This window comes from Euprymna scolopes, chromosome 34 (genome assembly GCF_053919585.1).
Source record: "Euprymna scolopes isolate OS-2025 chromosome 34, ASM5391958v1, whole genome shotgun sequence".
NCBI classification, from domain to species: Eukaryota; Metazoa; Mollusca; class Cephalopoda; order Sepiida; family Sepiolidae; genus Euprymna; species Euprymna scolopes.
Window position 1 is genome coordinate 39,039,458 of NC_136515.1, and position 15,589 is coordinate 39,055,046.

At 32.9% G+C, this 15,589-nt stretch overlaps 1 protein-coding gene across 3 annotated transcripts in view; it reads left to right on the forward strand.

Annotated features, from left to right (window-relative positions):
* LOC145259189 (uncharacterized) overlaps window positions 1-15,589 on the forward strand; it is a 33,520-nt gene that overhangs the window by 14,528 nt on the left and 3,403 nt on the right. For all 3 annotated transcript variants that reach the window (XM_080116964.1, XM_080116965.1, XM_080116966.1), the window contains 4 exons: window positions 860-954; window positions 1,739-1,866; window positions 5,484-5,561; window positions 11,677-11,812. In XM_080116964.1, the coding sequence (XP_079973090.1) occupies window positions 860-954; window positions 1,739-1,866; window positions 5,484-5,561; window positions 11,677-11,812 (437 nt within the window). The remainder of the gene's footprint in view (window positions 1-859; window positions 955-1,738; window positions 1,867-5,483; window positions 5,562-11,676; window positions 11,813-15,589) is intronic.

Here is a 15,589-nt window from a genome sequence, read left to right on the forward strand (position 1 = left end):
TTCACGAAATTTTTGACACTGCTAGGGATGCCCTTTTCTCTACCCTGCAACCTCTCTCCCACAGAAGAGACGTTGCGAGCCCATCCTTGTTTTATCGTTATTTCCATGGCAGGTGCCCGTCTGAACTCCAATCTCTGGTCCCCCCCTCGCCAATCTTTCACGAAAAACCCCCGTCTAGCTGAATCCACTGTGAAAAATTTCCCCCATTCTATATCTGTGCCTAAATCAAAACGCGGATTCCATGAACAAAGCTTCTTTCTTAGAACTGCACGCCTGTGGAACTCTGTTCCGTCTGCCTGCTTCCCACCGGACTACAACTTGGATGTGTTCAAGTCCAACGTTAACAAATTCCTAATGAACCGCCCCCTTAAGTAAACACTTCATCAAATCTCCACACTAACGTAATGTACTTGCAATAACCCTTATCCCTGAGTGGCTTCCGGGCCTTGATAAGTGGTGTTCACTGTGTAAAAAAAAAAAAAAAAACATCCCCGTTGTTTGTGGTAATTCAATGATGCATTTTGAGGGTGTTGGCAACGGTCCTGTTATCGTAGCTTGGATCTGTAAAGAGCATGAGTTGTACAGCAGTGTATCTCCAATCTCGCTCATTAAACATTGTGTCACTTTCAGACATGATAAAAGGCTCGTACACAACTTGATAACTAGTATATGGTTTACAACAAAAAAGAAAGCTGGTTTTCATCAAACGGAAATAAAATCATGTCGTTGACTCTTCTAGGATTACAAGTTTATTGTTCCACCATGTATACTGTGATATACTTTACTGGTATGCTGATCAGAAATGGAAAATAATACTTTCTCTAATAGAACTAAATGTCAATTTTTTTTTCTTTCTTAGCACCAACTTCGGCATCTATTCAAAGATTACAGTGACTTGTGTGGCGTTTATATTTGCCATCAAAAGAAAAAAGAAAATATCAAATATACGTATGGGTAAGGAAACCTTGTTACATTTCTTGATTAAATTATGTTTCTGATTCCATGTAATTGTAGAAAACTATGCAAAAATGGGAATTCTTTTTTAAATAAGAGAACCATGCAGGTTTTAACAGATGTTTTTTTTTCCTCTTTAATTTGAAGAGATTTGAACAAAACTTTTTGAACAATAGCGTTTCAGCATAACCAAAGATATTTCGTATGATATTATCTTGGATTTATCAAAGGATCATTCCAGATGGCTACTGTGATATAGGTAAATTTTCTTATGGGTTTTATATTTCCTAGTATGTTATTCGTTATATAACGTTTTATTTTTGTCTGTGATTCTTATCCTTTTAGACTGCTAATATAAAAAAGAGAGAGAAGATTGTAACTGGTTCTTAATTGAATACAAACTACAATACTTTAAATTCGGAATTACTAATGATAAAAAATATTTTTAAAAATGTATGTCCGTCGGTTCTAATATGGTCACATTGTGGCATATTATTTAGCACATGATGGATTCAAACATAATTACTTGGACATGAACGATTAATATTTGTGATCATGTCTAACAGGGAATTATGATGAGTTGAGTAGCGAGGTATCTGTTCACATTATATTTAAACTTCTGCATGTCAATAGTCAGTAAAGCAGGAAATAGGGAGGGAATTCCAAAGTCTAGCAGTCACAGAGAACAAACCATTAGAGTAATTCCTCTTCTACAAAAGAATGCGAATCACATCAGAAGAGAACAAAATTATTAACTGTCATTCATATTTTCTTTTCATCTTAGATTTGTACGATTCAAGAGCCAAAAATCAGCTGACCATGCAGTTCAGTACTTTACAAATCTAGTGAACGGATGGCCGCTTGCAGTGAGGCATTCAAAGGAAACTTTAAAGCAATTGACCACTATGACAGGTAAAACTATGTTTCGGGATTTTTGAAATAAAGATTGTTAATTTATATTCTTGTTCTCATTTTATATCTTATTCACATGTTTTAACTGATGTAACTGTTGGCCTACTTCAGCTGCATCTTGTCAAGGAATTTTCACAGCAGAAATTTTTATTTAATCCATGGAATAACTTGATCTTATTTCTTCACCCATGATCAGATGGAAGTCTTAAGGAACTTGTAATTGAACTCTTAATATTGTCTGTACTGAGAATCAAATCTTCAATTTTCAGAAGACTGTCACTTAAAACTGATTATCACTTAGCATTTTTATCCGTTGTATTACAGGTGATACTAATAGTACAATGATGATCACTTGAGACTTTTTCTCCAGTCATTGTTGACGGTACAGGAAAAGCTACCTTCGTGGAATAAATTAGCAATACTCAACAACCATAAAGAAACGCTTTAGATCGACACAGATTTCGAGTATGCCAGGAATCCTGATAAGCAACAACTATATAATTCACCAGTTGGTAGTAATTTTCGTAATTTCTATTCTGTTGTTTTACTGAAAATTCAACTATGTAAACAAAGAAATAAAACGGTAATTTTTTACCTTGTTTCCACCTTAACATTTAAAATGATTACTTTTATATGTTTTAGGCGATGCTGAAAACGAATATCGCATTTAAATTTTCTGCAAATAAGTAGTTTTCCAGATATTAAGCAATGTCATTTCTTATGTTATCGCTGGTGACCATGTTGGTACGCGTGAGCACGCAAATGTAACCCCAAGAAACTATGCGCAAACGCACGTACCAAGATGGTTACCAGCAATAACATGAAATGACATTGCTTCATATCTGGAAAGCTACTTATTTGCAGAAAATTTAAATGCAATATTCGTTTTCAGCATACCTGAAAACCTGAAAAGGTAATCATTTTAAAGAAAAATGTTATGGTTGAAACAAGGTAAAAATTTACAAAATGCATCACAATGAAATTCTTTATCAAACCGCTGAATTATTATTATTATTATTTAAATTCAATTAAAAAAAAACGGGTTTGTCTTACAGATTCGAAAAAAATGTTCTTGAAAATGAGTTAAAAATAAATTCAAGTTTCACAATATATTTTATTCAATTGTTAGGTGAAAGTACAGAATAGTTAACAAAACACCCTTCCTTCCCCATGTTTAGAATGGGTTTCTAAATAATGTTATTATTTCAGCATGGTAACATAAATGCACAAGTACCTTTAATTTGTTATATATTTGTTTTTTTCTTTTTTACCACTAAAAAACACAATTCTACCTTAAGTACAAGTAAGAAGTTATAAACACAATAACAGAAACGCATGTACTTAGTACATTTTGTTGGTTTTTAACGCTTTTAGTACACATGTACTAAAAGCGTTAAAAACAACAAAATAGTATTGTTTGGAAATCAAATTTGAAAAACTTTAAAATTTTTAAATTGACGATCTCAGAATAAAAAATGAAACTGATTTTTCTGCTTTCGTTTTGAAAGCAGAAAAAACAATTTTTTTTTTATTATTCTTTAGTCAGCTGAGCGCATAGCAAGCCGTTTCTCTTAAAGCGGATTTGAATTTCTATAAAAGATAACATTTTAAAGAAATTTCTGCACCATTAATAATTATCAAATATTTACATATTATACATAAAAATAATTCTGAAACTATTATCTATATGAAAATGGATGATATATATTGATTTATCTTATCAATTTTGAAATATTATTTGTCAACTTTGCTCGGTCATAACTTTGCTTTCTGTAGTCGTAAAAATATAAATCAAAGTCCAGTAGAGATGGACTTCTATGCTCTTATAGCCTGTAAAATTTCAGCTATATCCAATTAAATTTAATCCCCGCGTATATGTATCCAAATATAACGCATGAAATGTAAACATTGAAAAAACAGTTTCCCTTTTTGCTGTCGTCATTTTTAACGTTTTTTTTTTCATTTTTAACTTGGTGCATAAAAATATTGAACACATAAAAGAAAAATAAATTATTCTATTCTCTTCCAGCAATGTAATTCTTTTAAAAATTGACCCACAAATAAAAAAGATGACTTGTTGAAGCACATTAGGTATGTAATATTGCCGATGTCCACGAAAATACGGCATATGCTTGTATGCTACTTTTCTACACTGTTTCCACAATTGCTGTCTTGTGCACACTGATAAACATGTTTAGGGAAATTCACTTGTGTTCCCTAACCCGACTTTATCTCAATAGAATGAAAATATTAAATATTCTCATTCTTCAGTACAAATGAAAGCAAAATATTTATTGTACATGCAATCAAGAACTGACAAATAACAAAACTCACCTTTCCGTAAGAGCTTGTTTACTGTCAGTGTTAAACATGTTGATCATATATTTTTGGAAAGTTTGTCCAAAATACCCCTCTATGGAAAAAAAAATTCCTAACGCTGCACATACACATGATAAAATGTAAAATATCCTAAGAATTGCGTAAATTGATCAAGTAGTTTTATTTTTATAAAGAAAACCATTCTTTCCTTTTCTTGTGTTTCCAGCAAAAAAAAAAAATCACATGTGAATGTGAGGTGCCATCTAAAAACCAAAAAATCTCTGAACAAAAAATCCATTTTTTATTCTGTCACTGCGGATTTTCAACATCACCTGAATTTGTATTATCACCTGAGTCTTGTATCTAAATAGTTTTAAGTTTGTGTGCTACTGTTTCCTGCTCATATTAACTGTAGTCATTTATGCCTATTGCTCTGACCACCATCACCCATACTTTTCAAGTTACAATCTTAAATTATAGAAATTTTTTTAATCAAAATCATATAATGAATTTTGATCGAAATTTTCATAAGGATTCTAGACATGAGGTTAATCTCAATGTTAATCATTCTAAGGAAATATAAAAATGATGCAAAACTGTTTGAGGAATTAATATTACCCATTTAGAGATAGGTATGTTATATATTGGGGCCCTACGTAAGCCAGTAGAGATTACGTTAACTAGTGTGAATTTTGGTGAAGATTACATAAGTACATGTTGGTATAACCTGACAGTAAATCAAAAAAGACCCAGTGAAGTTAGCACGATTAAGGCGAAGGGGTCAAGGGTTACTTCCTTAGACACAATGCGCTAAAAATGCAGGTACCAAATGATATCACATATTCTATAGAAAGAACAGTTTTTAGGTAATCAGAACCAGGAAGCAAGAAAGGCAAGATGTATCTAAAAATGTAGAGACTCTAAATGAAAATTATCTTGAGATTCAACTATTTTATGACTAAGAAAATTAAGTTGGAAATTTATATGATCTCTCCCCCAAAGAGCAAACTGAATAAAACCTTTAAAATCTTAGCCAGTTTTCATTATGCTTCCATACATGGGTCTTAAGTTCAACAGAAGATCACAACCATGAGGGGATAAACAACATGGAAAAGCGACCATGTATGTATGTAAAAGGACATTTATTATTTGATTTGTTTTCTTGGTAGCTCAATGGCGATAACACATATGCACAAGAACATGTTTGTTTGAAACGACATATGTGAGCTGTTCATAGATATCTGAATATTTAAATCTTTCTTTTTTTTTTTTTTTTTTTTTTTTTTTTTTTTTTGTAGATAAATCACATTCTGAAACCCCATCGTTCGTCCTTGATGAAGATTATGTCAAAGTTTTTAAGCAGTTTTCCCAAACAAGTAAGTCCTCAATTTCTGACATTTAAAAAAAGTTTTCTACAATTTATTTTGTCACATCTTTTTTTTTTTCTTGACATGCAGCACTTTCTGCATTTTTGTACAAATACTGTATTTATCAATGCATTACAGTTTTTATAAAAAGGTAGAATTTACAATCTAATTCTGCATGATACTTGAAATAAATTTGCAAATGAAACATTAATAAACTCTAGTTAGATGTATGATGATTAGAGCGTGAAGAAAGGATTACACTCACTGCAGCAGTAGTAGTAGTAGTCGTACGATTATTAGTAGCAGTAATAATTACTGCAGTAGTATCTTTTCTTTTTCTACTTTTAGAGCCTATTTGAAATGCACAAATTAAGAGGTTAATGTAGTTTGCTTGAAACATTGTCTAGTGTGTATATAAAGATAATTTATAGCAAGCAATTTCAGATATATAATGGTGAAATAATTTATTCAGATTCATTTTTTATTAATACAATATATATTATTATACATCATATTAATATACAAGTTAGAAAAGCATTTCATCCAAGACATTGTTAAACAAAATGTTTTTACTATAGGCTTTAAAAATAAAGGTACAAGATTCAATTTGAAATTTATTTATCTTCAAAGTGCACTTTTATAAATTTTACAAAGTAAGGTATAAAAATTTAATTTAAATTGAATCAAAAAATTACCTTGGATTTATTTTATGTAATGTACATTCTGTTGCACTTTAAAAAAAAATCATTGAAAATTTTATCTCTATATCATTAATTGCTAGATGAAATATAATGTTTTTAAATTGCAACAAAATGTACATTACATAAAATAAATTCAAGGTAATTTTTTGATTCAATTTAAATTAAATTTTTATGCCTTACTTTGTAAAATTTATAAAAGTGCACTTTGAAGATAAATAAATTTCAAATTGAATCTTGTACCTTTATTTTTAAAGCCTATAGTAAAAACATTTTGTTTAACAATTTTCATGCCTTGGATGAAATGCTTTTCTAACTTGTATCGTATCTTTTTAAGATTATAATTTTAAAACTCTCCTTCTCTCTATTTCAGTTTTATTTCTCCTCACACCAAAACTCATTTTTTGCAACCCCCTCTTAGTAATACAGGTCTGAATAATGAGAAAATCTTAATTTTTTTTTTAACAAAAACTTTAAAATAACTTTTTTAGAGTAAAATTTTAAATTTCTTTCAGAATAGAAAATTTTAAAAATTTAATAAGGAACATATTTCATATAGGTTTCATTCAGTACATAACGAGAAAAAATAGAGATGAAAATTTCAAAAGGACTGTATAACTGGTTACGGTCAATAGTAGTCCTCGCCAGCAAAAGTCTTTGTTATTGTTATTCTATTATTATTTAAAACATTTTGTGTCCTGCTCTTTCGCATGAGGACTAATGTATTTTATTTTATTATTTGCGGCAGTCTGGTCTGATAAGAGTTCTTTTGTGTATGATATTTCATTAAATTTTACCGTCTTCAAATACAATAGTTCTCGTATACACATGTGAACTGAAGTTGAACACACATCTGATGACTGGAAGTTTTTCTAAAATATCATACAACATGGAACTTCCATCTAACCATGCTGATGCAAATAAGAACGCAATGCAAATATATAAGGAAAAATATAAATATTATATATTAAATTCATAATATTATTACATTAATAAAAGTTGAATCTGCATAATTTATTCCACTGTTATATCTTCATTTGCTTCAGTTTGTGTCTATCCGTTACACCTCTGCATTGTATTGCGTTCTGTGAAATTCTGAATGTTTTTACAAGCGTGAATACAAATTCAAACTAATCAGCAAAATTGATTTTGAAATATCTAACAATCGCGTCAGTCTGAACGACATTTTTAGATTCCTGAAGGAAGTAAGATTGTAAAAAAATATAAGTACTCCACCTGATTTCTACAAATTGTTTCTCGACAAAGAATGCTGACAAAATCATGTCTTTGATTCAAACAAAAATGATTATCCATATTATTTGGATCCTCCGAACTACATTTTGAGCATTATTTTCACGTTTTGGTTGATGTATCCTTCAACCTTCTTCAGGTGCATTTTGTCAAACTCTGAAATTTTTCTGTTGAAAAAAAAAAATATATATATATATAACACTACGCTATACAATAGTTTTCTTATAAATAATGTTAGGATAACCGTCACTTTTGTTCAATCCTGCTTAGAATACATCCTTTCACCTTAAGTCATCATCATAATATTCCTTCTGAAATTATACACGGTCTCAAAGTGCTGTTGTTGTCTGGGTTGCATCTGTCAATAAAATTACCCCTGCATAGATAATATGCATCTTACATACCGATAAAATAGAACTTTTATCATAGAATTCGATATAACTCCCCCCAACATCATCTATAATTTTATTAATTTGTTGTGTTCCTGATGAATCCCACGCTAGACGTTGCATCCCCATTATGTTACCTAGCATCTTCTCTACTCTTCTGATGAGAAGCATAAGGCTTCAAAATGCCTTGGCATAAGGAGTCCCCTCTATCCCCCAACTAAATGTTTGTATACCTTTATTGAATAAATGAACCATTCTATATTTACCAATATATGGTTTTTGTGACTTCATTTTCCATTCTTATTCTTGCCCTATATATATATATATATATATATATATATAAGCATTGGGACGATTAATCGGAATCAGGGATCAAAAAAATTGGAACATTTGAAGGAATCAGAATCGAAAAAATTTGTGCCTATTGTCCGATGCCGAAACGATTCTTGTTTCCCAGACCAGCAAGAACAACACGCATCACTTCTAGATCTGTTTCTGATCATAGTTCCTGATGATTGTATAATGAATACTCACAGCCCACTTGGAATGCTGATCATGCAGTGATAATGGTCGGAATCGCCCTAAACTCTAGATCCAAAACTGAAGAGCCATTACTCAAAACAACTAGATATTATAAAAAGGCTGACTGGGAAGCCATCAGGTATCACATCAGAGATGCCCCATGGCGAAATATCTTTTCTCTTCCTGCTGAACAGTGTGCAAATGAGAGCACTGAATGGTTCAAAACGGCAATTGAAGTATATGTTCCCACACGGAAATTTTATAGCAAGCCCCACTCTCCCCAATGGTTTACTTTTACTTGTGCAGCTGCCATTGCGCAAAGGCAACATGCGTACCGTAGATTTAACCAACATAAATCCAGTTCAAACAGACAGAAGTATATAGAAGCCAGAAGTAACTGTAAGAAAGAAATAGTGACAGTTAAGAGAGAATTTACTGAAAGCGCTAAAAATGCATGGAAGCACAAAAATTAGGAGCCCGTGATTTCTGGAAAATCTACAACAGTGTAGTAAATAATGGGCAATCAACAATTCCCCCACTAACCAACAATCATGAGGTTGTTTGCTCAGCAATTGAGAAGGCTTGCCAGTCAGTTTGCCTCCAACTCCACACTGGACCCTGCTAACCACCCCCTCTCTCTTTCCTTTGCAGACAGACGCCACGCTAGACAATCTGAAAATCACTCCTATGCTATCATAAAAAACCTTGACACTTCAAAAGCATGTGGACCTGATCTCATCCCGGCTGTCCTATTAAAAAAATGTTCTGTCGAAGTAGCTCCAGGTCTCTCGAAATTTGCAACAAATGCCTTATAACTTTTGCAAATTGCTTTCCAGACTGCTGGAAAACTGCTTCTGTGGTACCAGTTTTCAAGAATTCTCGCGAAAGAACTGACCTATTAAATTATCGCCCCATTAGCCTCCTCCCACTTTTCACTAAAATATTTTGAGTCCATAATTAACCAAGCCCTAGTCCATCATCTTACAGATGCTAACCTTCTGACCGACTAACAATATGGATTTAGGATAGCCCAGTCCATTGCATATATCCTAACTGTAATCACTGAATGTATATACCATTCACTGGACAAAGCAGGGGAAGGTAGAGCGGTAGCTCTAGATGTATCTAAGGCTTTTGACAGGGTATGGCATGAAGGTCTTGTCAGGAAAATCAGATCATACGGTATCACTAGAAGAATACTTAACATAATAAAATCCTTCTTAGATAAGAGAAAAATCCAGGTTGTCCTCGATGGTCGCACATCTAAACAATATGATATAAATGCTGGAGTGCATTAGGAGTCTATCCTTGCATCTCTATTACTCCTAATATTCATAAATGACCTCCCTGACAAAATTATCTGTGAGATGGGTATATATGCTGATGACACCACGCTCTATAACAGACACGACAGGAAAACAAATGAACACATATCTAAGGAAATGACAGAAACACTAGAGGATGACCTCCAATCTGTAGTAGAAAGGGGACAAAAATTGATGGTCACATTCAATGTTGCCAATACTAAACTTGTTTCCTTCAATAATTACAAGAAACCTTCTCTGCCACAAATAGCAATGACCGAAGATTCATTATCTGAGAGTACATCTTTCAAACTGCTTGGCCTAACATTCACAGGAAACATGAGTTGGAACAATTACATTGAGAACATTGCTAGGACCACTGCGAAGAAGGTAGGGTCCAATCTCTGGTCCCCCCCTCGCCAATCTTTCACGAAAAACACTCGTCTAGCTGAAACCACTGTCAACAATTCTCCCACTCTTTATCTGTGCCTAAATCAAAACATAGATTCCATGAACAAAGCTTCTTTCTTAGAAGTGCACGCCTGTGGAACTCTATTCTGTTTGCCTGTTTCCCACCTGACTACAACTTGGATGTCTTCAAGTCCAACATAAACAAATTCCTGATAAAGCGCCCCACCCCCCAGTAAGACATTTTATCAAATCTCCATTACTAACGATTACTACGATATTATCCCATTGATTACTCTACGCGCAATAACCCTTATCCCCCAGTGGCTTTCGGGCCTTGATAAGTGGTGACTACCATGTAAAAAAAAAAAAGAAAAAAAGGCTCTCGCGCTCTCTCTACCATGCTAGAAAGCTACTAACGCCCAAAAGTATCCTGTACCTCTATAAGGCCACCATTCGCCCATGTATGGAGTATTGTTGTTACATTTGGGCTGGTGCATCTGCTACTAGTCTCTCACTTCTAGACAAGGTACAAAAGAGAGTCACGAACCTTATAGGTCCTGAACTGTCATCTAAACTTCAGCCTCTGTGCCACCGACGAAATGTTACATCCCTCTGCCTGTTTTACAAGTATTTTAATGGTGAATGCTCTGACAAACTACAAGCACTTGTGCCTCCACGACGTAAATACCCTCGACAAACCCGACAAGCGGCTAAATCCCACCCCTACACAGTAGAGATCCCTAGATGTAAGGGAGCTTTCTACTCCAGTAGTACCTTACTCAGAACTGCTAGACTTTGGAATTCCATTCTGGGTCCCTGCTTTCCCAACTGTACTGACATGCTGAAGTTTAAGTGTAACGTGAACCGACATCTTGCTGCCCAACTCCCTATATAGTACCCCAGTAGCTTATGTCCCTAATAGTAGCCCCCTACAGCAAAGTGGCAATGTGCTTTGTTTGGGGTTAAAATATTAACAAATACAGAGTTATGTCTCTATTTTTAAGGTGGTGTCCGTATGAAAATGATTCCAAGCCGGCTAAATATTTTTTGGAAGGAATTAAATCTAATTACATTTTATTTTTCTTAATGAAATGCTGCAACGATTCAGAAAATATTGATTTTGTAAGATGAAAATTAATATTGGCAAAAACAGAGACAGAGACTTTATTTTATATGCCGTGGCAACTACCATTGCGTAAATTGCTTCATCATTACAGACCTCAGATGGACAATAGCGTTGTCAGTGGAAGACAGCAAAAGAAGATTTCTTGCCAAAACACGACAAAACACATAAATGGGCTATGTACAGCTAAATGCTATGATGATTATGATTATGTACAGCTAAATGCTATGATGATTATGATTATGTACAGCTAAATGCTATGATGATTATGATTATGTACAGCTAAATGCTATGATGATTATGATTATGTACAGCTAAATGCTATGATGATTATGATTATGTACAGCTAAATGCTATGATGATGATTAGATATGACAAATACTCATGAGATTATCAAATTCTATATTTGTCTTTTTAACATTGCAGATTGTAGTAAGGAAAGTTTTGATTCTACATTAAAGACCATAAAAAAACATAAGGTCGCAAATTTTCATCCTCAATCACCGACCTCTGCTCTCTCTGTTGACCTAACTGAAACTACCACTCAAAACACAGATTATAAGTAAGTAAACACCTTTTTTATTCTCTATATAAATACCAATCTCGTTCATAAGTGGACTGTTGACATACTACATCATTGTGGTCTTGTGCAAAGTGTTTATAACTACCAATTTCTAATATTTAAAAGATCCCATTTAAATTTGGTTTGTTTTTGTCAATATCTCCCAGCTAACCGAGTTTGCCATCAATTTATGAGTGGGCTGTGATTAGTTTTGAATTTAATTTTCTGGCTTCACTCAGACTTTAGTGTAGGGACGACAGAGTAATCTCCCTTTGAACGGAAAATAGTTTTCGTGCTAAAGTTATGCGCCTTGATAAAATGTGTTTAGAGACTCTTGTAATAAAGAAAATCCCCAAATTTTGTTAATGTGACCGAGTAGCAATTGTAGGAAAATGTTGTCAAGAATTAGGACAAAAACTTCCTTTTTGTAAAGTTATTTCTGTATAGTAAGAGAGAAAAACAAAGAATTCACTTGAATTTGCTGCTCTTACACTAACAACATGATGGAATGAGAAATTTCATAATTCATATTTTGGTTCTTATCCAGAATTCAACCTAATTAAAAAAATAAGAATGCAAAAACATATTTATGATGTACGTATCTGTCATAGAACAAACATTTTATATTCCAAAAATCATGTAAATTGATCAAGTAGTTTTATTTTTAACTAAGAAAATCAAATTTTGAGCAAGTAATAAGAGGCTCTCGTGTTGCCATCTTAAAAAATAACAAGGGCAAATAACTCTACAAGAATTCAAACTTGCGAGATCAGACTTGTAATGGTAACGATTTCACATTAATCACTTAAAAACGATTTATATTAAAAGAAACTACTTGATGAGTTGAAATGATTTTTGGAATATGACATGTTTGTTCTGTGATGAGTACGTACAGTTTAAAAAATTTTCTGTATTGTATTTTTTTTTTCTATTTAGGCTGAATTTTTGACAAGCACCTATATTTTTATTGCTCATTTGAAGAATAAACTTAACAATTCAAAAATAATGGTAAAAGAATAAACAGTTTTTGTGTAGAAGTCCCCCCCCCCACGCTGTTAAAAAAAAAAATATGATGTACCTGTGAAGATATGAAAATATATTCTAAAAATTACGTAAAATTCATCAAGTAGTTTTATTTTTATAAAGAAAATCATTTTTAAATGATTAAGGGGACTTAGTAGACATTGTTGAATTATCTCTCTTGTTTTTCGAGATTTTTTTTTCAAACAGGCGAAACAGTCACTTGGTTACTCATAAATTTTGATTTTCTTAGTTAAAAATAAAACGACTTGATTAATTTACATGATATTTAGTATTTTTTTTTTTTTTTTTTTTTGTCACAGGTATGTACATCATGCAGATTTTTACATTTTTATTTTATTTCATTTTTTGGAATTCTTTAAGGTGAGGCTTCATCTTCATAAGTTGGCCAAAATGTGGTGAAACAATTATGAAGCTGGGGATAAATCTTCAAAAAAATTATTACACAGATTTTTCTTTATTTTTCTTCTTTAATATGGAAGAATAGTGGACATGCACTGAACAAATTTATGGAATATTTGGGTGAGATAGTCTAATCAGATATTTTTCAAAAAATTTGCTCAGTATATGAAGAACAAAAATAATATAATCAAAAACCAATCTCTATAAAATACTTAATTTTCATTGATTGAAATACTTAATACTGATTGGTCAATTCTGTCAAATTACTCAATTTTGACTTTAACCAATCAGTAAAAGTTACTCTGGCAGCTGAGCCAACTAATGTTGGCTACATGTGCACAGGTAAAAGTCAGACTTAACTTGCCACATGAACCTATGTTAGTTACAAGTTGTCTACAGTGTCTCCTTGTGAGCAAACTAAATTTAGCCTTGGCCGCTAGGCCATAGGTTCTCAGAAAACGATACAAAACTCAATCATAAATTACTAACCATAGCAACAGCTGATACAGTCTCACAAACTCACACACATACAGACAAAAACATTTTTTATCTTTACACTTCGAACTAGAGGGTTGTTCCAAAAGTAAGGTGTCCTATTTTTCAATTAAAAAACTAAAATGTTGAAGAGCTATGAAGACAGGAATTGTACCCTTAAAATGAACGACCTTTTGTGCTCCAGAAATTTTTTTTTGCATAGTCACCACCATTCTCGGTACACTTTTGTCGATCTCTTTTGATGTTTTGGTCGTAAAAGTCTGAAGTGCATTTTGTCCTTTGCAGCTCTGTTGCCACTCTGAAATCGGTGAACCCATCTCCTAACTGCTGACATCAACTACATCAGCTTGGTAGACGTTCAACAAGTGTCAATGAATGTTGATTGGTTCAATTTTTCTATATTAACTAGCGGGGCTACCCAGCGTTGCTCGGGACCGTATAAACAATGAGAAAATTTAATTTGATTTTGAATATATTTGTTATTCTTAGGAGAGAGGAATTTTTAATGTTTATGTATCATTTGCTATTTCGAGCAAAAGAATATTTTACCTACCTAGGACGGGTATTACACATATGAAATAATTGTATCTTACCTAGGGAAAGTAATTTACAGCATGTATATAAAATAATTTTACCTTTGCAAGAACGGGTAAAATACAACACATATTTAAAATAATTTTACCTACAGTAAGATGGGTAATTTAAATATGTATATGAGACAATTTCACATACATTTTTTACCCCAAAACGGACATTACTTTCTCCAACCCAACCCCACAAAAGAAATCTCAAGAGTACATTTAAAATTAACATAATCATGCTTCTTTCTACCCACCACTACAACCATCACATCATTCCCAGATGATTGCATAAAAAATTTTAAAAATATAGATCACCCTCTACAGAAACTGGCCTAGTAAACTTTCATAGAAAACCAACAATATATATGTACTAGCATGGATGCCGGCATTGTCCGGGTATTTGGAGGTGTGTGTTGAGCAAAAAAAGTGGTAGTAGGAAGGCAGGCTCAAACCCATACCGCAAAGGAGGAAAAGAATTTGAAAAAAACGTGACGTCTTTGCCTTTGCTGTTACGACCACCACCAAACCGGAAGTGACGTAGATTTAAATTAAGGCTAGACAATCGAAAAGAAGGGATAACCTTTGAAAATAGCGGTGATAAAAGCAACCCCTTCCTGTAGAAAAGTGCCCAGTTGAGGATGAAGAAATTGTTTTTAGCCAATTTTTCTATATTTGTTGTCAAAACGATACTGATCTTGTGAAAATCCGTCGCCTCTGTCGAAAGTTTTAGGCAGACATGCAAACATACATACATACATTTATATATTTGTCGCTCAAATTTTCGACCCAAACCGATTAAAAAGCTTGCCCTATCTCTGAATACCCTTTATGTAAAATTTCAAATGTTTAGACCAGAAATTGTCTGAGTAATTTGTTAGAGACCGCGGATGTCAATTTTTTTATTAACTTTGATCCCTATTATGACCTTAACATTTATTGTTTTGGGCTCAAATCAAGTTAGATCCATGTCCAAGGAACCTATATCTAAAATTTCAAGTGTTTATACCCAAAATTGGTGGAGGAGTATCAAATTGTGAGTCTGTAGACTGAAAATTGACAGTTATTGTGTAGGGAAATGTACACAGACAGCACTTATATAGATTAATCTAATTTTGAGATCGTAAACTGTTTAAGCCATATCCGGAGTCGACTTCACAAATAATTTTGAGATAGAAAATTGTTTTGTTATATTTGCCCCTATCTCATTTAATCCCGGGCGATGCCAGGAATTTTGCTAATATATATTTCTATCAATCTC